Source organism: Aptenodytes forsteri, unplaced genomic scaffold (genome assembly GCF_000699145.1).
Source record: "Aptenodytes forsteri isolate BGI_AS27 unplaced genomic scaffold, ASM69914v1 Scaffold241, whole genome shotgun sequence".
Taxonomy (NCBI): Eukaryota; Metazoa; Chordata; class Aves; order Sphenisciformes; family Spheniscidae; genus Aptenodytes; species Aptenodytes forsteri.
The window spans coordinates 5017870-5040812 of NW_008795252.1; the positions used below are offsets into that span (position 1 = coordinate 5017870).

The following is a 22943-nucleotide window of genomic DNA, read 5'->3' on the forward strand; positions in this document are numbered from 1 at the left end:
CCCCCCCGCATCCAATAAAGGATGGAGATTCTCCTTGGCTCTCTTCTTGTCATTAATATATTTGTAAAAACATTTTTTGTTGTCTCTAAATTTTAATTCGGAATACAGTTTTTGGAGGGCAAAGTTAATCATTCTCTTTGATTCTCTACGGAGACAGTGGTACTTTTTCTATTAATAGTTGAGAACAGTTAGACCTATAGTTGCAAGCCTGAGCTTAAGTCACTCTCGGCCTTAATGACACTTCAGGGTGAAGGCATTTCATTTCTATAGCTTTGGATTGATGCTTTATCAGGGTGGGATCTTCGGTGGACTGTGAACCCTTACTCACAGATTCTGAAGTTATCCAAGGTCAGCACTGTTGTATACAGATGTTGTTGGAAACAACCACTAATTCTGTTATGTTGGTGTTCTGCTGCAGGTATTTTGTGTTTATGGTAGTGTGTTAATAAATTTGGTCCTCTGCTGCTTGCAGACCCCACCCAATGAAGAGAAGCAGACTAGAAAGAGACCAACTTTGCTAACAATTTGTTTTATTTTTTCTTTTTTTACAAACTGGAGCAGAAAGAGACAGACAGTGTTAGCGCTTCTTTTTAGTAGACAATTCTTGTAGCACTTACATTGACGTTAACGTGTTCATTCAACAAATTGGAGGAGATGTACTGAGGGTGATCATTTCTTGCTTAGACCTCGGACCAGGTAGCATCTATTATCTGGTAGTGATAGTGGTACCTGTGAACCGTTATACTCTCCTATTAATTCTTGATACAGTTCATTTTCAAGGTAAATGCTCTTTCTTCTCCAGACAAAACCAGTTTTATCTGGGGTTTATTTTCTTAATACAGAAGTGTGTGCAACTAACTATATTATGTATCAAATAAAATGTTGTTCTGCTAGGCAACCTTAGCAGGGTTTGGCAACTTACTTGCATAGCGTAGCGTAGCCTTTGTTTTCACTGATCTGCTAATTTTTGTGAGTCAGCAGGACATGCATTCCACAGTTAAGGCATTCAGTGGGAGTGGGGGGAACTGGGTTGATTGAATCTACTGGATCAAGTGATTTGTCTGGATGCACATTGTGTTGCCTTGTTCATAAAGATCTTTGAGAGGAGATTGGCAAATAACGGCAACTAGTCCCTTGGATCCCATAGAAATGTTGTGTTTCTCAAGCTTAACCAACATACTTTACAATAAGTCTGCAACAATTTTTTGTTGTCTAACATGTCAGACATCTGTTCTAAGTTATGTTATAAAAAAAGAATCAGAAAAACAAAAGCAAATATATCGCATGGCCTTTTGAAACAAAATTTCACTTTAAGCAGAGGTATTTTCCGTTCAAGGGTAACGCTTTGAAAAATGAGTCTATAAAAGCAGCTCTGTTATATGAGAAGCAGCAGGTGAAACTGACTGCAGGTTTCTTCTGTGAGAGGTGTGAACAGCCAAAAGTGGACAGATGCTGCAAGCTACTGAACAGCTGCTGCTCTTCCATCCTGAAGACTTACTTGATTAGAAACGTTCAGAGAAAATATTGTACCATGCTTCACTCAGTCTACTCAAGAAATGTAAACTTTCATTCTCTTCTTGTTCTAGAATAGAAAGAAAGAAGAGAAGAAAGATCAGCAGATGAGGCAGAGTTCTGCCAGCCCTCTCGTGCCTCTCCCTTTCTGCTGGCTTTGTACTCAAAGAAAGGGAGAGTGAAAGGGAGTTTGGTCTTGGTCCTTCCAGTCAAGTGGATGACCTCACACTGTGTTTCTGTAAAGCTATGGAAAATGCCCAGTACTACAGTCTTTAGGAGAACTGCTATGTGCCTTCTGTCTTTGTTGTACATTAACTCTTCTGCCTAATTGACTTTGCTCCCCATTACCCCCTGCAGAAATTGTGTTGTTCTCAACATGTTAGGCATTTTGTGCTTCTCAGTTGTTCGTTTGTTTTTATGTCTGTTGCTTTGTTGATTGCCATGCCCCAATAGGTCTACACAGAATGGTGCTGTTGTTTTCTGTACTTTCCTTTCTGACTTGTAGTACATAAATCACACCTTCCTAGAATTTGGGGTTAATTTAAAAAGGGAGGTGTTATCCTGTATCTATTTTTTAAAGGAAGTTGACAGAGAGAGCTCTTGAATAACAAAGGACCATGAGAACAGAGCTACTTTAAGGCTTTCCAGCAAGGTTAGTGAAATTAAATTTTGCTGTCCAGTGAAGGCTTATCTCACTGAGGCTGTGAAGGAGGCTGGGAACAGACATTACATTGCAACAAGTACAAGTGTTCCTTTCTGTTCTCTGAAGCAATAGCTGCCATCCTATAGACACGTTCCTGGGAGCTTCAGCAAATTCAGTCATCCATCCTAGGCACTGGCAAAGAGATCAGAAAAGCCACAGTCATATTTGCCAGCTTGGCACCCTGCTGCCTTAAAGTTTGGCTGTGTCTAAAGAGGCCATGCCTGAGCAGACCAGCTAGCAAGTAAAAAAGATGAGTTCTGCAGGCTTGGCTGTGCTCTGCAGAGGAGTAAGGGGAGTTGCAGGTGTAGGGGATGGAGGATGACGGGTACTTGTTAGAATCTGAAATTTATTGGAGTTCACAGTGTGTGTGCAGTACTTGCTATGTTGATATCTTTATCAAAGGGATTATTCCTGTTATCACTGTCAGGGAAGTAAAAACCTTGTCCAATGTAATCTTGGGGAGACAAAAGAAAAAAAACTAAGAAAGGTTTTACTTGCAACTGAGTAATTAATAGCAGCAGTTGCCCACTCATCCTCATGGCCCATCACAGGCTCGATGGAGGTATTAATCTTCAGCTGCACATTTTTGTCATCTCTCTCATCCTTGTGTCTGTGAGTAACTTGCAGTGGGATTTAAGAAGCTGCAAAGCCCAAATGCAACCCCACTGGCAAACCACCCCTGTTCCTTACTCTCCTGTTTGAGAATGCAAACAGTAAAATGTTTTCTTCAAGGAGTCAAAAATGAAATCCATCATATGCTTCAGGTGTGTGCCATAGCTCCGCAGCACAATAAAGCACAAAGGACAACTTAGGAGTGTTGCAGGATGTCTAATGACAACCAAGACGGATGGCAACCTCAGACATGGAAGCTGTGCAGTGGTAGAAAAGTGTGTGTGCTAATCTTTGATAGGAAGGGCTGTGGAGAATCTTTTTAAAACAATTATTGCTATAATGAGCAGCAGTCTTGTACTAATGTCCTCTCCTGTGTCTCGTCCTGCCTTCAGCTTAGTGAAACAGAAAACAAGCATAAAATATACCTTCACAACAAAGCATATTGACTTCCTTGGTCAAGTTTACCAAAGATTGACCAACGACAGTAAGTACCTCAGCACTCACCTTAAAACCCTAAGGCACCTCATTTTCATGGTATGTCTCTGAATTCAAAACACCTTGAGCAAAGAGTACACATTGTGTGTGCTGGTAGGCACAGCATTTGTGTTATAAATAGCAGACATCACTGGGAAACAAATTAACTAGGATCACTACTCTGACTTTGACACCACGTGTAAATAACCCAGTCAAAATGTACCTCATTCGTTCATAGCAGGTAGGGGCTAAAACCTGCAATAAGATCCTGGAGATCCTGACCTTTTCTTGGGTTTCTTTTTCTACGATGTGGTTTAACAGGCTACCTGCAAGCTAATCCATCCTGTCAAGCATTACTCTCTGGTTCACCCTGCTTCCTTTTCTGAAGGAGACAAGGAACATCTGTTCAAGCAGCAGAGTTGTCTGAACAGCCTCACTCTTTCACTTGTCTGCCAAATCCAACTCAGAGAGCAGACTGTGTCTGCTGCAAGGCCTTTAGAGCACCAGCTTCCCTCTCTCTCCACACCACAGAAGGAGAATAAGACCAGCTCACCTGTTTTGGTACCAAAATCCATCCAATCTCATTCCTTTCCTTCCTTTTTTTCCCCTCCCTTTTCTTTTTTTTAATTTCCCTTTTCTCCATAGCTGCTGGCTTTAGCCCTGTTTCTCCTTCTCTGACACAGCAGCCAACTCAGCCTGATTCAACACCACCTTCCCTTCTGCCCTGTGGCAAAAATCTCTCCAGCACACTTGGGTTTCTGTACTCAGAAAAAACATACACATGCTTGTGCAGCTGGGAGTGCCAAAAAACGGGGTAGGAGCCACCTTGCAGCCATGGCGTGGGTGCATGAAGAAAGGAAGAGAAGCAGCTGCTTGCAGAAGGAAGTTGGGGGCATCTTTCAGGACACCCCAGAATCTGACTTGAACCCTCTGACTGCTGGTAAGCAGGGGCAGTCTAGTTTGCTTCTTTACTAAATTTCAGGTTAGCATCCTTCGGTTTCTAGCCCCATTGTGCTATTTCCCAGAAAGTGACCTTGGGACAGCGTATCTGAATTACCCTGGCCTTGCAGAGAACGAGTGCGTTTGTCCCAAATCAGAGAACCCTGAAGAGTGAGGAAGTCTCCCTGTTGTTAGGAGCAAGATCCTCTGTATAGGCCTGGCATAAAGCCAGGCTTTTATATTGAGTTCTGTCTTGCAGAACCCTGTGAAAATTGTCAGAAAAAAAATAAAATTCACATATTTCCTTACTGGCAGCCTTGAGTTTTGAATCATTCCAATTTTGTCTTCCCCTGTCACAGCTAGGCATCTTGTCCTAACTTGAAAATTTCATTAGTGTCTTGAGCATTTCTCCATCTTGCAACCTCAGAAGTTACAGACTTTCCTATCTCCACTGAGTTCTCGCAACGGCAGGGTGAAGATGTGTGGGCCAGGAAACTGGGAAGACAGAATTACAACTGCTTATTTGTTCAGTTGTTGAATAAACATTTCAGCAAAGCCTACAATGAGTCATCACATTAAAAGCTGTCCTTTGTATCCTCCTTGGGACTGCTTTTATAAAATGAATATAAAAGTCAGACCCAGTTAATCCAAATAATTTTGCAAATTAAGGTCTATAGGCTTTTAAAAGCATACCTACCCCAGTGGACAGGCAGAAGGAAGTTGTGCTGCCTGTACCACAGTTGCCAGACACATTTTGAGTGCAGAGCCCTGAGTCCCTCATGGGGCTGCTGAGGAAGCACATTCACTGTCAAAAGCTGCCATGAGGGTTCAGCCTGTGGAGTGTGTGCTGGGCTGCAGCTGGCATGGAAATGGATTTTACCAGTGAGATCATGATGACTGCCTCAACTTTCCCCATGGACTGGGCTCAAGAAGCACATGTGAGAGGATTCAGACTCTATACATCCTCTGTCCTCATGTACACCTTATGCATAAGCTATCTGAATCTGGCCCATAATCCTTTCTCAGGTTGAAAAGAAATCTTTATATCATATGTGTATATAAGCTTATATTCTGTGAACACTCAGCCATAACAATAACCAAAAAATGGATCTTCTAAGTTGATCTGCCTTATGCAGGGAGTAGCTCTGTTTAAAATAGGAAAACATTTTGGGTTTGCTATTTTGCTTCCTGTATGTGAAATCCTAAGCCTTTCATTTTAGGGAAATAAAAGTTGTTTTAATGTTCTGCATATCTGAAAGAATTAAAGGGGCTTCTCAGACATGGAAAGGTAGCTTTTCTGGATTCCCTAAATATGTACCATTAAAAATGGAGTAGGTGAATTAATATGATTTAGATGCTCAGGAGCTGATTCCAATGCAAGCCTAAGTGCAAACAGAAGATTCTGCACCAACATAACCTGGTCAGTTCAAAATAGATATCACAGTGATGTCGTCTTTTCTTAGGTGCACTTGTACTTGTCTTTGCAGGGCAGAAGTGAACAAGTTCATTCTGCCTGTGCTCCAAGAGAAATGCAAGCTGTTTAGCAGGACTGAGACTGAGCTGGGCTGTGCGTCGGTAGACTAAAATTCCTGCCCATGTGACAGTTTGGACTGTGCCAGCAATGCTTTTGTTTAAAAAATAATCATCAGGCCTGTTCCTGACTTGCTGTTGAAGTGGACAGAGTATGTTTTTGTTTTAAATCACCTTGGCCTACAACTGACCTAAAGGGCCACTGCGGAGTGTGATTCAGTACCCTAAACATAGGCTTTTTTACACAGCATAGGGCATCTGAGACATCTGCATGGGAGTGGCAGACATGAGATATTGCCTCTGGTGGACCCATGCCCTTCCAAGACAACAGCTGGAAGCCAAACAGGATTTTCTAGGATATCCAAAATGTCACGAGGTATCTGCATTTAAGCAAATGAATCCCATCCTGTGGAATCTTGGACTTACTCTGCTTGAAATCTCTAAGAATTAGTTTATCCACTGCCATATATGCAAGTACGCTCAGCCTTCTTCAGTTTGTGGAGGGTTCAGGATAAGAATACAGCTGTCTCTATGTGCTGGGCTTTGCCTTCCACCAGGCGCTGCAATGATAATTTGTATTTCTTTCCGATCCAAAAAGTAATGATTTGTTTTTACTGGTCTACGGAAAGAAATGGCATTTCAATCTCCCCCAGAGAGTGCTGATTATAAACTCCTCATATCTCTTCCCTTTCATGTCTAGGCATTTCTGGTAGAAACACCACACATTCTTTTAAGATTTTCAGTACTTATAAACCCTTAGATGTTCAGAGGTTTTGTGTAACTGGAAAGGCTTTTCAGAAACCAGTAGGTGATATTATTCTGCATTGAATTATAGAGGAAAAGAGGACCTAGAAGGATCATTGCCTTATAAAAGATGACAAGAATCCCTCATCACCAAAAGATGCATGGGCTGCAGTAGCAATGATATATATCTTGTTCTTGCTTTTTTTATGTGACATATTCATATGCGATGTGCCTTGAAAGTCAACAGCTTCTCTGATTTCTGTCCTGTGAAAACTAGCATTATTTGTTAGGTTTGAGTAACCTCATCAGATAAGGGAAACTGCATTAAGATTCAGACATTTATAAGGAATTTAAGGTTTGAGATGTTCTTAAGGATGAAGTTGTGGGGAGGAAAGTTCGGACAAAAGCAAAGAGCAGTTCATCAATCCTTCAGGCAAAGGGAAATCCCAGGCGATGGGCAGGATGTTAGTAGCAATATAAAGCTGGTGATTCCATCTACACTTATAAAAATAAATCAAATGTGTACAAAACCTTCTGCCCACATAAGGAAAAAATTTCCCAGTGATCAATTCAATTAACTAAAAAAAAGTTTTTGGTTTTATGTCTGACTTTTATGTTGGTAATAACTCCCGTTCCAAAGAAAGTACAAACTTCAGTAGAACTAAGAGCTGAGTTTTTGCTCTAGACCAACACTTACCAATAAATCTACACTTATAAAAATAAATCAAATGTGTACAAAACCTCTGGCCCACATAAGGAAAAAATTTCCCAGTGATCAATTCAATTAACTAAAAAACCCCTAAACCCCACAGCTTTCCTTGCCCAAATGAATGTGTAATTAGAGAAGACTGCATGGTAAACATGAAAAAAAAAGTATGTTTTTGGTTTTATGTCTGACTTTTATGTTGGTAATAACTCCCGTTCCAAAGCTTTTACAAACTTCAGTAGAACTAAGAGCTGAGTTTTTGCTCTAGACCAACACTTACCAATAAAGAAAGGAATAAAGTGGGCTCATTTCACTCTTTTTAGCAGTACAGCCAATTTCAGAAATGTCTCCTCAACTTAAAATAGTGAAAGTTTCTAGAACTGATGATACGTCTGAGACTAAAATGGTCTTTAAATGCACCTCCTAGCTGAAAGATGTGCTTGATTGTGTAAGTGTACTGGCAGGAAAAAAAAAAAAAAAGAATAGATTTAGGGATATATATTTAAGACTGGACTTCAAAAAATGCAACTTATTTTCACTTTGTAAACTTTTCTTGCAGAAATAAGAAGCAATACAGGCACTGCACTGTGTATGACAATAACAAATGGCAGGTTCCTATTGATTCAACACACTCAGAATCTCATTAGTTATCAAATAGGACTTGAGTACTGCCAACAAATAAACAACAATTTTTTTCATTCTCTGCTGCCCAAAGTCACTAAATACAGATTAGTCTGGAGTGCATTTATTGTTCCTGCTAGAGGTGATATAAAATAAAAATCAGTTTTAGATACACAGATGTTTTTTCCCCTCCTTCCTTCAGGCTGTTGAAGAATGCACAGAATGAAGTTCATTTCAAAATCTGGTACCAGAAACTACTGGCTGCTCTCCAGTTCTGTGCTGGAAAATCCCTGAACAATGAGTTTTCTAAGGAGGGGAAACTTGTCGGAATTCTGGAAGACATTGCCAAAAAAGTGAAAGCTGCCAGTGACCCAAAAAGAAAGGTTTGTTAAAAAATACCTCCTCTTCCGTCTAAGTTTCTTCAGGTAATTTCATTTTTTCTAAGGTGACACCTCTTTCCTATAATTCCCTTCATATAAATATACCCAAGATTTGACTAAAATTTTGTGCTGCTCTGAAAACAAGTAAAACACATGTATTTAATGGGACAACTTTCATCACTATTACTCTTGAGGTCAGCAGATCTTTTAAGCCATTTAAATTCCTTCATCGATGGCTTCTCAACCAGACTTGAAGGTGGTCAGAAATAATGGCAACAAAGCTGATTAACATTTTACTGAAAGGAACGCTCACATCCAACACCTCATCTCAAAATATTTGACTCCTGTAGAGCTGCAGTGTTTCTTGAAAACTTTGCTAAGAGTTGTTCTTGACAGGCTGAACATCCTCATTTCTTAGCAAAGCCAACCAGAGTGGACTGTACTTAATATCTCAAATATAGCATTCAGCAATTAATACTGTACGCATATCTGCAGAGATGCATTCCTAGCAATAGAAGGATTGCAGTCGTCTTCTCCAGCAGGTGCAGCTTTAATATTGCGTAGGTACATTTCCAATTCAAAACTGTTAATTTTCCAAGGCAGTTGTTACTTACCAGATGTGTAAAACTGCTTCTTGCTGAGATCTCAGCAAGACAGACCAGAAAGCCAAATAAAAATATACCTGCCGCTGCTGGTTGTCATAAAAGTTATCATGAATTCTTTTTGCTTTGTTAAGGATTCAAAGATTTTCAAAGGATTTTTCAGAAAATTCTCAGTGTTGCTACTGAGAGCAGCAAAGCAAACATGGAAGTAAAAAGACAAAAATATTTGCAAAGAGAAAAATCCATGTAAAGAAAGAGAAATAGTAGCAATACATTATACATTACTGATGCATAATTCAGATTTTAGAGGTTAATCTCAAGGCTGCAGTTACTGTGATACTGAGAAACTCCCAAACCTTGCAGTTAACACACCTACAGTTAGGCGAGGGAGATCAGTGTTGAGTCAACAAGCAACAAATTGTGAAGTTGTCCAGCAAGGCGAAAAAGACATGAGATGCAGCAGAGCAGGTGCAAGGCTAATCAGCCCCTAATGAAGGGTATTGGATCTGAACATACATGACAGCATGAACTGGTAGTGCATCTAGGCAGAAAAAGCATGAACGTGGAGTAAAATCACAGTTCTTATTTTTAATAACTGCACCTCAGTTTGACCTCATTAGCTGTTATAAGGTTACATGGATGCTACTAGCTCCAGAAATTGTACTGCTTGTTTAAAATACAGAAGGACCGTCAGTGGCTTAAAAGCTGCTGTTATGTTCTTTCATGTTACCATAACGATTCATGTGTTGCAGGAGGTGTTAAAGGTGGAACTCCACAGGCTTCAGCAGTTCTTCCAGGAGGTAAAGGTTTGTCGGCTTCCCCTGAATCCCGCACTTGTTGTCCAAGGCATAGAGGCAGACGTAAGTCTAGCTCATGCAATGGATTATGTTCTTAATTTTTTTTTTTTTTTTTTTTTTTTTAGTATAAAGGGGGAGAGGGAATGAATGGCTGCATTGACTGGGAAATAATCTTACTGGTATTAAGCATGAATCATCTGGTAAACTGACATCTAGCCTAATCCCCTTTAAACTGGGGCCTTTGTTGGAGGCAGAGGTGAAGGGGACTGGTGGGGTGGGTGCTGCATGCATGGCTCACCTTGCGCAGCAGCGGCAGCAGAGATTTCAACCTCTGAGCAGCCTGCTCCCAGCTCAGCTGCCCTGCCATGATGTTGGGATTGGCAAGGGCACCTGGCTTCCCTGAAGCTGAGATGTGGTTACCATCCTGCCCAGGTAGCTCTTTGTGGCAGTTTTTTTCTCACCTAAGACTCTCCCCTGTCACATATGGGAACAGCTAAAGGTCTAGAGCTAGCTCTCTTTTTGCTGAGGTGAGACTAAGCACGTGACTGAGAACTGCTAAAATATGAAATATTCACAGTAACTTACCTGTGTCTATGACCCCTATTAAAAATGACTTAAGAATAAAGGAAACAACAGTGCTCTTTAGTGTTACTTGACTTTACTTCGACCACAGTACTAAGACTCAGTTATTCATTGTTTAGAAACGTTTTCATAAACAATATTATGCCAGGAATAAGCTGTTCCATCTCTAGAGAAGGAAAAGGTATCCAGCAGCAAGAGAAAACAAACCTGAACACCCATATATATTACCAGTTATAGCTGCCTAATTACAGCAATTTGTGCTCTATTTTTGTTCTACGGCTCATTATCCACAGTGGACCTGATTCTAAGAGGTGCTGATCCCTTCAATTGCCTTTGACCTGTGATTCTCCAAGTAATTGCTATTCAGCCTTGATCTCATTGAGAACAGAGGTCCTCCAGCACCCCGCAGGCTTGGGCCAATTGTGTATGATATAAGTCAGAAGAATTTGAAGCCTGCTGCTTCTCGCTGCTTTCAGGCTTTTTGGAAATAATGACTAATGGGAAGGTATCTCACCACACTGCACCAGCTTGGCTGGAGAGATACAAAATGTTTAAATATAAGTATCTGAAGAGATTTTTTTTTTTTTTTCATTTTTCTTATATCATTATAGGCCATTATCTTGCTATAAATATATGCAGCTTCTTGATTGAACTGTATGTCAGTATAATCATGCAAATTAGAATTTTTAAGTGCTTATAATTACCTAAATTTAATTCATTTTGGTATCATCTATTGATTTTACTAGTAGCAAGCACTGCTCCCAGCTTCATCAGTAATGCATTATCTCACAGTAACCTTTCAAGCACTTATTGAGACACTTCAATTGGCAAAATTCCATAGGGGGTCAGGATTTCATCATCAATAATAGCTATTGCACATCGCAGAGGTATGATGTGCCTAAGACAATATTTGAATGCTTGCACCATGCTTTGAGATGTTTAGATGAAAAGCAAGACACAGCTGTGTCTAGTAACATTTTTGTTCAAATTAGCCTCCATTGTACTCCACCCAGTAAGGACAGCAGTAGCTCCTGTGGGGCACTCATTATTTCTAGAAAACCAGGCCATTAATTTACCATTGTCTTTGGTTGGGTTTTTCGGTGGGTTTCCCCCCCCCCCCCCCCCCCTGTTTTTTTTTAATGATGATAATAGTACCACCCTAACTCACACAGGATTTGCAGTGCTTGGCTCATTAATGCTTTTTGAAGCCCTTTGAGGTCTTCAGGTGGAAGGAGCTGTAGGGCATGAGAAGTCAGAGTTTATGTTTAATTAAGATAAATTCCACATAAAATAGATTGTGATTTTCAGAATTTCCTGTATTCTCAGCCGGAGTAAGGTCACCAAAGAAATTAGCAAGTTCTTTGCATCCATAAAGATTGTATGATTTTGCAATTTTTTTTGCAGAAAATAATAGGACCAAAGGCTTTTCAGTGCTTTACAGATTCTCATTAGATCAGTCTTATGTACTTCGTCCACTCAGTCCCAGCCAAAGTTTATCTTTAATAGACCTGAGTGAAAATGAAAAACAGTATGGAAAATATTATCCATTCATATAATCTGTTTATTGAGTGAGTGAAACAAAAGAATTTCTCATTTTCCTGATGCAATTAAACAGTCAATAATATCAAGAATTATTTATTTTTGTTATCAGTGCTACTGGGCAATATTTAAAGATGGTAACTTTTTCGGAGGTATTGTATTAGCCTGATGTTTTGTGTATGTGACACTGTTGTTCTTCTCTCTCGTCTTTTTTTCCCTGAAGGCATGTTCATATTTTACATCCAATGCTTTTCCATTAAAAATCTCCTTCATCAATGCAAATGCTCCAAGTGGAAACATCAATGTTATTTTTAAGGTATGTTCTTCCTCTAATCTTCAGTTCCTTTTGTATGGAAAATGTTGATTTGAAATTCACCTAATTTATGTTTTAAACCTTGAGCCTGAGAATGTTTGATTTGACACTAGTACTTTTAACAGAATATGCTGAGGCAATGCACTGAAGTATCAACTTTTTGATCAGTAGAGAATCAAACGACTTCTTGCAATTTTTTTTCTTAGTGGAGACACCCAGGCTAAAATACAAAGTTTATATTTTAAACCTAGTTTATTTATCATGCTGGAGTCAGAGGGCAAGTCTCAGAGAAGGGATAGTTCAGAATGACTGAATCCAATAGCCTTGTCCATATGTCTCTAACAAATCAAAATACTGGAGTGTTAGAGACTGCATTTGCTACACAGAACTAATTCTGCCCCTATCAGCCAGCATGGGGGAATGGGCTGAGGAAGAGGGATGCGGAGGGAACAGCAGAGGAGCTCTGTCTCATTGGAGTTACTTGGAGGAAGTGACTCTGAAAGTAAACTCTGGTTTATTTTCCAGTGGTCACCTTCAAAGCTTCAGAGTTCAGGACAGTGCTGTGTCCGTCCGCAAAAGACAATACATGCAATCCAAAGTTACTTTCAGAAGAGCAAAAGTCTTCCATAACAGTGGATACTGTTCTCAGAGAACACTGAAGTTCATAAAATGGCTGATGGATACAAAATGGTCAGTGTTGCCAAAAACATTATTGCTAGATCTTTTGCAGTATCATGTTCCAAGCCAGAAGCCTAAAAATTGATAAAAAATAAATTTAAAAAAAAAAAAGATTTCTAGGCCATCTTGAATTAAATTGACCTTGAGAGCAGCTGTGATTCTCAGGAATAGAAGTATGCTTTCCAGGCATGTTAGGGGGAGGCTAGCAATGTTAAGTTTTTCTGAACTTTAGAAAGCTGGTTCTTATGCTGTTTCATCTGAGAATCAATGTTAATAGATAGGTTCCTACTTACTTGAGCAACTTCAGCAAATGCCTGCCCATGCGGCATTTAAACATTTGTGCTGGTTTTACCTAGACAGTATTTTCCCTGCTCAGTAACATTCAACAACCAACCAACTGTCCAGTTGCTGTAGAAGTATTATAGCTGACATCACCTTCACCTGTCAGCAAACCATTGTGTTAAAGTATCTTTTACTTGTACGATAGTTCCATTGTTTGTTCATGATGGATAATGCATACATAAAATGATTAACACTGATATCATATTAAATTGTCTACTGACTCTATACATGAGGGAAGGAGGGAAGATAAGTAGAGAGAATAAGATTTTTCTCAGGTTTAGGTACTAAGAAGAATTAATTGGAGTTAAGATTACCTTTAAATGAAAGAAAAATATGTTTTGATTTTTCTTTTTAAAGAATAGTTTATGTCTCCTCAAGTACTCATTTCGTAGCATTAAATGTCTGTAGATTGGAATGCTTATATAAAAAGAATGTAATAAAAGAATAAAGCACTTAAAAATACCAGTAAAAGTTACATGTATTTTAGATGAGGTGGGGAGGAGGAAATTAAAAAAGCGGGGCTTTTGTTTTCACAGGCCATTTACTCAGCCATGGTTGAAGATAATCTCTTCATTACCTCTTGTGGCTACAATTAAAGCCCCATTTCACTAAGATTGTTGTTTGACCGACTCCATGGGGAGAGCAATCAACACTGCATCACTGTTTGAAACTGAATATGAATCGTGTCATGGATAAAATATAAATTCATGATAAAATTCCCTTTCAGCCTTCTGCAAATACTAAGTTGTGAAGCTTAACATTAGACAAATGCTGTCATTTGTGAAAAGGGATCTAGCATTAGGTAGACTTTAAAATGTAACTAAATTAGGATCCTACCTCCGGATTAAATTTTCAATCTCTAATAATTACATAGGAATTATAAGCAGAAAGGCTGCAGTTAATCAGGGAGCATTTGTTACCATCTCAGCGGCTGCCAAAACTGTTTCTGCCTATGTGTGCCATTTACTCTGTTTCCTCGTCTGACACAGAAAGATAAGTAGCAACTTTGAAGAAAAACAAGGGGGATTTACTGTAAAATGAACGTAGCTATTTTGGCAAGGGAAAAAAAACAAATAAGAAGTTATTTCTGCCTGGTGTTGAAGGAGAAACCTGGATTTCTTGTGCAATTTTCACAGATAGGCGATGATCTACGTCAAGATATGCTGGTTCTGCAAATTATTCGAGTGATGGACAGCATTTGGCTCCAAGAGGGACTGGATATGCAAATGATTATTTATAGGTGTTTATCTACAGGAAAAGGCCAAGGTCAGTTTTACATTGTGAAAGTTACCTGTATTACATTATTCATATCTCATGTAAACGGCAGTATACAAAACTCTTCCCTTTAACTTTCATTTTCATGGGTCTCTTATTTATCTTCCCCCTTAAAGAAAAAAAAATGCTCAGAATTTCTGTTACTCAGGCACTAAATTGTGTACTTGCCTGCTCCTGAATGTTCGTTTTATTTATTCATTCTGCCTCTGCAGAATAAGTACAACCAATCTCATTGAATTTTGTAGCAACTTAGGCTAGAATTTTCCAAAAGCCTCACACCATCAGCTTGCACAAGATTCTTAAAAGTAACTTCACACATCAAAAAGAGAGCTTTGGAGAAAATTGGCCATAGCTACTAAAGTTTTAATCCAGTGTGATCCTGCATAGATGCTTAAATGAACCTAGATGCATGTGGCTACGGAAAGTACCTGTAGACAAGTGATGACAGTTTCACAGTGTTGATTTTGAAATATTACTCTTGTGATTTATACTGCTTAGGGCAGGCCTGACTCATCTGAAAGCTTTATTTCTCTCTTTTATGGTTGTTATAGCAGAGCTGTAGCAGGGATACCAATTGCTTGCTAAAGAAATTTACTGACAGCAATAAGCTTACTATTTTTTACTGACTCTCCAAATCTTTTACTGAAAATAATCCTTGAACAAATAGAAGACTGATGTATCCAGATTACCTGCTGAACAAAAACTACCAAAAAAGAACCCCTGATTGCTTTCTGAGCCACAAAGAGGAAATGAGAGAGGATGAAAGATCTGAAGGAGCTAGGAGAAAGTATAGATGAGTTCACGCACATGGCGGTTGGTTAAGGTGACCTGAAAAAGACTCCTCCCTTCTTTGTAGGGGTGGGAGTCAAAGCTTGAAGGCTTCTGCTTCAAAGGCAAATAATAGAAGAATACCATTTCTGAACATAATATTATAGCCTCTCTTATATACTAACACTTAATTTGATTTTTGCCAAGAAAGATACAGGGGTCATCTGCAAATAATATTCTCTGCCTGACAGTCTCTTCCTTGCAGCACCATAGCAGCAGAAAACCTCTTGGTGTCTGACAGATTTTCCTCACAATATCTTTCCTTATGAGCTACTGAAGTGTTAATATAATTGATTTACAGTTAATGATTAAGGGTAAAAGGACCAAGTGACATGCCTGTGGCCCATACAGGACGTGCTAAAGTAGCCTTGTGCACCCAGGTCTTCCAAGTCCTAGGCTAACAACTTGCTCCATGGGTCACCTTTTCTGCACAAGGGAGATAGGAGATGATAATTTCATAGTCATGGGAACACAGAAATCACTTTTCATAGAAATGTGAAAAGCAGATAAAGCACTGGTAGGATCCCACTTTCCAGGCATGGTATAGTAGAGGAGCCTGTCACCAGCTGAAATTGTTAGAGGAACCCCTTCCTGTAATGCAGAGTTGTGGGTTGATGTGCCAGGGGACCACACACAGGGACAGGGACAGAAGGCTGGCAAGCCAGGTCTCAGTTCCAAAAAAGGAATTAAGTGCATGCAGTAGAGGCAGAGGATTCAAGTGAAGCATTGCAAAATGCTTGGCTTCTCTCTGCACTTCAAAGTCCCAGTTTATGTCATCTTGGATCAGACTAATTTCTGCACTATCTAGTATCCTTTCTCCCAGCTGTGATCAGCATAACAGACTGCAGAAAAATTTGTGTAGCATTCTTGACAATAAACACATATGAAATAACTTTATATTTCATAATAAAGATCTGATCTTCTTTTTTATAGATTTTTGTTGTTTGTGTACATATTCTACCCACTTTGAATCTTGTTAAATTGTTGGCCTTGTTGGTACCTTGAGGCAGTTATTTCCACAATATTGTTATTGGTGTTTTTATTTCTCATTTGCAGAACTGCCACTTTTTACTAAGTGTCCTTTGTTTTTTGTGTCCAAAGAGAAAAACAACCCTGATCTATATTTTCTATTGCATTCATTATTTTATAAGCTTTTAAGCATGTATTTTTTCTGCATGGAATGATCCAACAATAGGCAATATGCATTGATAGTCTTCCTATATTTTAAAGTTGAAGGTTTTTCATGTGAACTCTTTTCTATCTGATTAGGATTGGTACAGATGGTGCCAGATGCTACCACACTAGCGAAGATCCACAGGGAGTCTGGTCTGATAGGACCATTGAAAGAAAACACAATTAAAAAATGGTTCCGTCATCACCATCCTCTGGAATCAAGTTACCAAGAGGTAACTTCATAATGAAGCTTATTATACATTTCATGTTTTACCTTGGGAAAAAAGAAACCAAATGGCAGTAAGCAGCAAAAACAAATGACTCGGACACAAGACAAATAAGTCACATGCATAGAAGCCAGGGAATTGACTTAAATGCCACTCTCTTTCTAAGGAGATATTGCTCTGGGTCAGGTGCATTGTAATACATTTTCTATAAAAATTTGTCATAGAGGTGTTTTGAAGGTTAGTAGTAAAGTGAAGAGAAGCTGAAGTAGAAATTAAGTATTGAACTCAAAACCATTTATTTTTTAGGTCAGCTCTCTAAATACTTTATTTTATATAAACCATGCAAAGTCTTGTTGGATTTTCTGTATTTGGAAATGACCATGTCAATACCCACAGTTTTAGAAAGCTGTTTCATCAAAACTACCTAGACATATGATACATAAGATCATGCTTTCCATATCACATTGTGGTATCCCATGTAATGCATCTGATTTTATGAAACTAGACATTATGCATGAGCCAAAAAATTGGAAATTTTATTTATAGAAGCAGAGGTTACCCAAGGAATTCTTTCTATTCATCCTTTCTTGTCTAAGCATGTTCTGAGTCCCATGAAAAACCTTTTAATGTTTGTGTTGCTGGGACAATTTTTAGAACCCTACTCCATGCCCACAGTAGATTAGTAGCCAAAATTTTAAATTTAAAGGGGACCTTTGAGTGTTTACCACTCTGAAAATGAAGTGCTTTTATAACAGTTTATTAGTGGATGTAGAGCATAAATATGTTTGATAAACTTTAGTAATTTTCTAATTATTCTATAGACGTTTGTTCATCCACATTTTCAGTAAGAGTACATGAATTCCTAGTATATCATCTTGATTCAATTAACCAGGAACAATCCGTATAGAATTTTTTTTTTTACAAGTTTGTATGTTTACACTGTTAAGGTAGAAGTGCAGCCAACATTTCAATTGAAAAGTGAGATACTATTAGTTGTTGATTGAAAACCTGACTTCTTGCTACTGCTGCTGTTTGTAAAAAGTACCATTAATGTGGAATATTCTAAAACCAATTTCTACCCATTTTCTTTCAATTTTTTAAACATATAAAATATAGTCAGATCTGATTGCCTAGGGCATGCATAAAATTACTACTCTACATTCACCTTGCACTCGATGGTGAATGAACCTTTCTCTTTTACTCCTTAATAATTTTTTACTCATACAATACCGTTTCTAAGGTGCTCAAAAAATTCATGCAGAATAAGCTTTAATATCCTCATTTTACAGTTGGGTGAACAAAATCACAGAAAGCTTAGGTGGTTTATCCAAGGTCATCAAAGTGAGTAAGTAGTACAGTTAGACATAAAATTCACCAAACTCTTGTGCTGTGGCCTAAGTCTTCCACAGTGCTGTCACCCGTATCAGCCATTGCAGGTGGCACCCTGCATCTACAGGGAAACCCTTAATGCCTAAATAATGATTTACCTTGGCTAATGTAGGTTTTGTCCAAAACCATAAAAATCACAGACTAGGATTGTTTGAGTTTCTATATGAATGAATCACATTGTGACTGAGATTCATGGGAGATTAAGACTTCTGAATAAGAACTGCGTTTTCAGTTCTCAAACTGTAGTATGTAAGATTAAAAAAAGACAAAAGCTATTCCATATGCTTTGGGGTAGAAGAGTGATCATCATGTGAATCAGGAATAACTCTCCCCTGAGAGAGTACACTGAATTTGTGTGTTGTGAAAGAGGTTGGGTAGATTCTTCTACTAGGAGAAGTTGCAGTTTTTATATACTTCACACTGAAGTTAGCAGAAAACTTGGAATCCGCCTATGAGTGTCTGGTGAGCAGGTCATTAACTTACACATATTCCTACGTCTGCCATGGGCACATTTTTGGCAAAGAGCAATGCCACAGTATAATATTGTAAAGAGATTCATGAGATAGATCTGAATGAGCCAGTCTCCACCACGTAAAAGAGCATCAGAGGAGTAGGTTATATTAAACACGACTGCTAGACTGGTTTTTGGTTTAATCACTCTCTTGGGTCTCTCTGCACGACACAAGGTTTGATCCCATAGTCTGTTCAGATTCGCAGATGCTATGAGCAGAAAACAATTTAGCCTTTCTTTGTTTCAATTCATTTCTGTAAAATGGGGTTTCATTGTTTGGGCTAGAATATTGTGAGACTTGATTAATTAGGATTTGAGAAAGGCAATTGAGTTCTGGAGAAAAAAGACCCACGTAGGTACAGAACAGCACAGTGGGTGTAAAAAAAACTTTCTTTACAAAACAAGTGGTTAAATTTGTGGATTTCCAACTAATTTCCAAACAATTGTTTTTACAATATACACACAGGCTATTGAACAGAAAATGTCAGCTTCCTGCCAAGAAGCTTGCTTTTCTTAGGTACGTTTCACCTTAGAAGTTTTCCATAGAATTCCAAGTATCTGTAAAACACAAGGTGAAAACCTCATGCATAAAATTGTTCTTGCATTTTAACTTTTAAATTTGTGTATTGCTTGTTTGAGTACCGTTCCTACAAACACCTGTCTGTTAAAATTTTAGCAACATGCATAGCATTTGTAGAACTACAATTTTTGGTTTTCTTGTTAGCATCACAAACAAATATGTCTCTGTATATTTCCAGTAAGTGCTTTTGTTTTACTAACTAGGCAATAAGGAATTTCTTTTATTCCTGCGCTGGCTGGTGTGTTGTTACCTTCATTCTGGGAGTCTGTGATCGACACAGTGACAACATAATGCTGACAAATGCTGGACACATGTTCCACATAGATTTTGGAAGATTTTTAGGTCACGCACAGACATTTGGAAGCATAAGAAGGTTAGTATCTATAGTAACGCACATATTAAACTTTAAAGCAGTGTTCTGAAATTTCACAGTCTTATCAACACCCATGGAAAAAATAGAAATGAGATCATGCTTTTTTTCCTTTCTGAATTTTCCAAAACAACATCTTTTCGCTGTTCACAAAACCTCTAAAAAATATAGGAATGACTGGAAAAGGAATTAAAATGAGATGTTGGAGATCCCTTTTCAGTCTAAAAAAAAAAAAATCTAAATCCTTGTTTGGTTAGAGATTTGAATGATGCAGTTCAGTAGTGACCAGAACAGTAGACTGACCTATGCCAAAAGAATTCTGATGTCCATTGTTTCTTTCTAACAGAGGAGCGTTCCTATAATGGATCCAAAACCATAGATGTATCTAATTGACCACTTTCTTCCCATACTCAGAGAAGAAACCAAATCTTCCAAATAGACAAGAAGAATAATTACATTATGCCTCTGTGGGTAAAATTGCAAACTTTTTCATTATCTTTTGAAGTTTTACATCTAACCACACTGAGCTCAGGGGCTGTTTTACAAATGTCTGATTTTACCTAAACAAGACTGTGATACTTCTGTGTTTGTATCTATCTGTGATGTAACTATCCCATGATAAAGATAAATAAAATAGTAATTATTCTAGTTCCTAATGTGAACATACTATGGAGGAATGAGTTGGGATGGGATAAGAATAGATAGGATAATGCCAGTATGCACAAAATACAAAGAAGCTGTTATAGCAGAGTAGAGGATGGGTAAACGATCCCTAATACTGACAAGATGAGTAGTGTGTGTGTGGGGGGGTGTCTTTCCTCCATGTTTCCTAACAATTTCCAGAACTAGTCCCAGAATTAAGTTTGAGCTAATTGTTCCTTTCTTTTTTCTTGTTCTTTTTAAGCTGGCCTTTGACTATTCTAGACTATCTCAGTGTGTTAGACAGAAATAACAGCGTGGGAGTATTGATATGAGGGAAGCTGATGGGGCTAATAAGTACTTCTAAGCCAGGCAGTCAAAAGATTTAGTTGCAGTGCTCAGAATTATCGTCAATCATTCAAGATATGCTCCCTTAATCCTACTTATTTGCTGTGGAAAGAATAAAGCAGAACAGAGTAATAAAAAAAGATACCCATGCACACTCTGAGTCAAGTGCTGCATCCTCCACTCCAGCAAACCTCCTTTTGGAGCCTAACAGGAATTTCCTTGAGCAATAATTTTACATGAGCAAAGAATTGTCTAGTTTGAATGACAGGACAAAGCAAATATAAGGGGGAGACACAACAACCAAATTGAAACAGAAATCATGCAATATCAATGATAAAAATGGATGTTAATTTTACTGTTTTACAACTCAGTCATACTACACCTTCTTATAAAGTCTAAGAAAATGACTTAAAATATAGTCACTTCCATAAACAGCAGCCATTTTTTCCTGTTTCTCCATGCGGTATATTGCTTTTAAACTATAAAATAAAATAACGCATTTTAGGACCTCCATTCATGGAGTGCCCTTGTGGTTCTTCAGTAAAACTAGGACTCACACTTAACAGTAGGTTGTGAACATCATGGGACAATGGTTGTCTTCCTCATACCTACATGCAACTGAGCAGATACAATATTAATGACTATAGTTCTCATGAGCTGTATGCACCTTCATGAAATGTAATGTATTACTTGTAACACAAGAACACAGGGATATCACATTTCTACATCCCATAAATTTCAGACTCTCTTAAAATTTGAAACCCTCAGTGCCATTTGTATCTACTCATTCCCACAAGGCAAGTCCTGAAATAGGTTTAGCCTCTGGTTTCCTTAACAGCTCTTTATATTAGATTTTTATTTGAGTTCTTATTAGATTTTTATTTGAGTAGTTTGCACCCCCACAATATCATACTCCTAAAATAATATTGATAAAACAGCAGCACAATGCTTTCAAATCTTTAGAATTATTAGTGCTGACCGTTAGGGTTTTGTACAGTAGGTGCTATACACATACTTGTGAAGTTCTATAGGTGGCTTTAAAGAATGAAAAGTATCTGATACAAATCCCTATACATGCAACTGGTCTTTACACACATCACACAAACAAACTTTTTTTTTTTTTTAATGGAATCTATGCAAATGAATGAAGGCTTATAGAAAAGGAGTCCCTGTCTGAACTGTTTAAAAGAGCCATTCCTTTCAGAATTTAGGAAGATAACCTGCTGTCCATTTTCTGTTCTCAGGGAGTACTTTTTGCCATTAACAAACTCCTACTCCTCACAAAGCTTCATAAGGATAGGTCCTCTTCAGTATTCTGCATATGATGTAAATAAAGTGAAAGGCATACGTGGCAGCTTTGAGAATCGCACACTGTCATGCATGGGCTGCAGTTCTTTCTATCAAATCCAATATGAGTCTTCAGAGAATCCTTTGAAGTTGATATGATTCATGTAGTCATGCTCACTTTTGCATTCATGATTATATAATGCCCCAACAAGGATTAGTTAACTTTTCTAATTCCTGCCCTCGTCTTTAAATGATGTCCAATAAATCTGCTCAGTTTTGAGTCCAAGGCACAAATCAGTAGCTCAGCTCTTATTGATTTTAGAGGGAAGAGGAATCAGGAACTTTCTGCCTTTTCCAGTTCGATGTACCTTCACAGTGCAGCAAATATGTTAAATAGTAGTAATAACCTGTCTTTACTTGGATCTAGGAACTAATGTTTCAGAAGTGTTGGAGAGAGACATATGATGTATCTAACCAATAGCATAATAACAGAGCTTGGCAGAAGAATTATTCCCAAAGTCCCACAGGGAACTTTCCTACTGAACCATGAGATTTCTTCTTTTTTTTATTCAAATCATAATGAATGACACATTTTTTCCATGAGATTTCTTTTTTTTTTTTTTCAAATCATAATGGATGACACATTTTTTTAGTGGTAATAAAATACTCCTTCTTTCATTCTGCAATCCAACTGCCACATTTGACCCTACATGCCCTTAAAGCAGTGAATTCTGCAGGTACACTTCAAACTGTATGAAGAAACGTTTCTTGTTTAATTTCATATAATCATCCTATTCTTTATCTACTGAGTATTCTGTGGCAATCATCTTAGAGCCATTCCGACTGAAATAGATATAATATTATCCAGGTTATCATACGGGACTAGGTCAGTCATGAAATAGTACGGAAGAAGGTGTCTGGGTCATGGTTGTACCTGCCATGCTTTCTTTGCTTTTTTTTTCTCCTTTTCAGTTCTGACAAGTTCCTTTTGAACATTTCTTCTTTGGTGAATTAAGCAATAAGAGATTTATTTAAATCCTGTGCTAACTGAACTAATCCTAACTTCAGCAGTCTCATCCTCTCTACTACCAGTCACTTCCAGCACTGTCGTCTATATTTTTTCAGTCAATGATGTGTAGTCTGAAACCTGATGGCAAGTTATGGAGAAGTCCAGCTCATGGCACACTGTATATTCGCCTTTTGATGACCTAGGTGTCCATTCTTTTTTTAAATACCCAGTCA

At 38.2% G+C, this 22943-nt stretch overlaps 1 protein-coding gene across 1 annotated transcript in view; it reads left to right on the top strand.

Moving 5' to 3' along the window:
- The window catches only part of PIK3C2G (phosphatidylinositol-4-phosphate 3-kinase catalytic subunit type 2 gamma), a 219113-nt gene that overhangs the window by 126048 nt on the left and 70122 nt on the right, over positions 1-22943 (top strand). Inside the window, exons 18-23 of the mRNA XM_019471996.1 lie at positions 8044-8224; positions 9576-9683; positions 11965-12057; positions 14211-14340; positions 16447-16583; positions 19261-19430. Of these exons, the coding sequence (XP_019327541.1) occupies positions 8044-8224; positions 9576-9683; positions 11965-12057; positions 14211-14340; positions 16447-16583; positions 19261-19430 (819 nt within the window). The remainder of the gene's footprint in view (positions 1-8043; positions 8225-9575; positions 9684-11964; positions 12058-14210; positions 14341-16446; positions 16584-19260; positions 19431-22943) is intronic.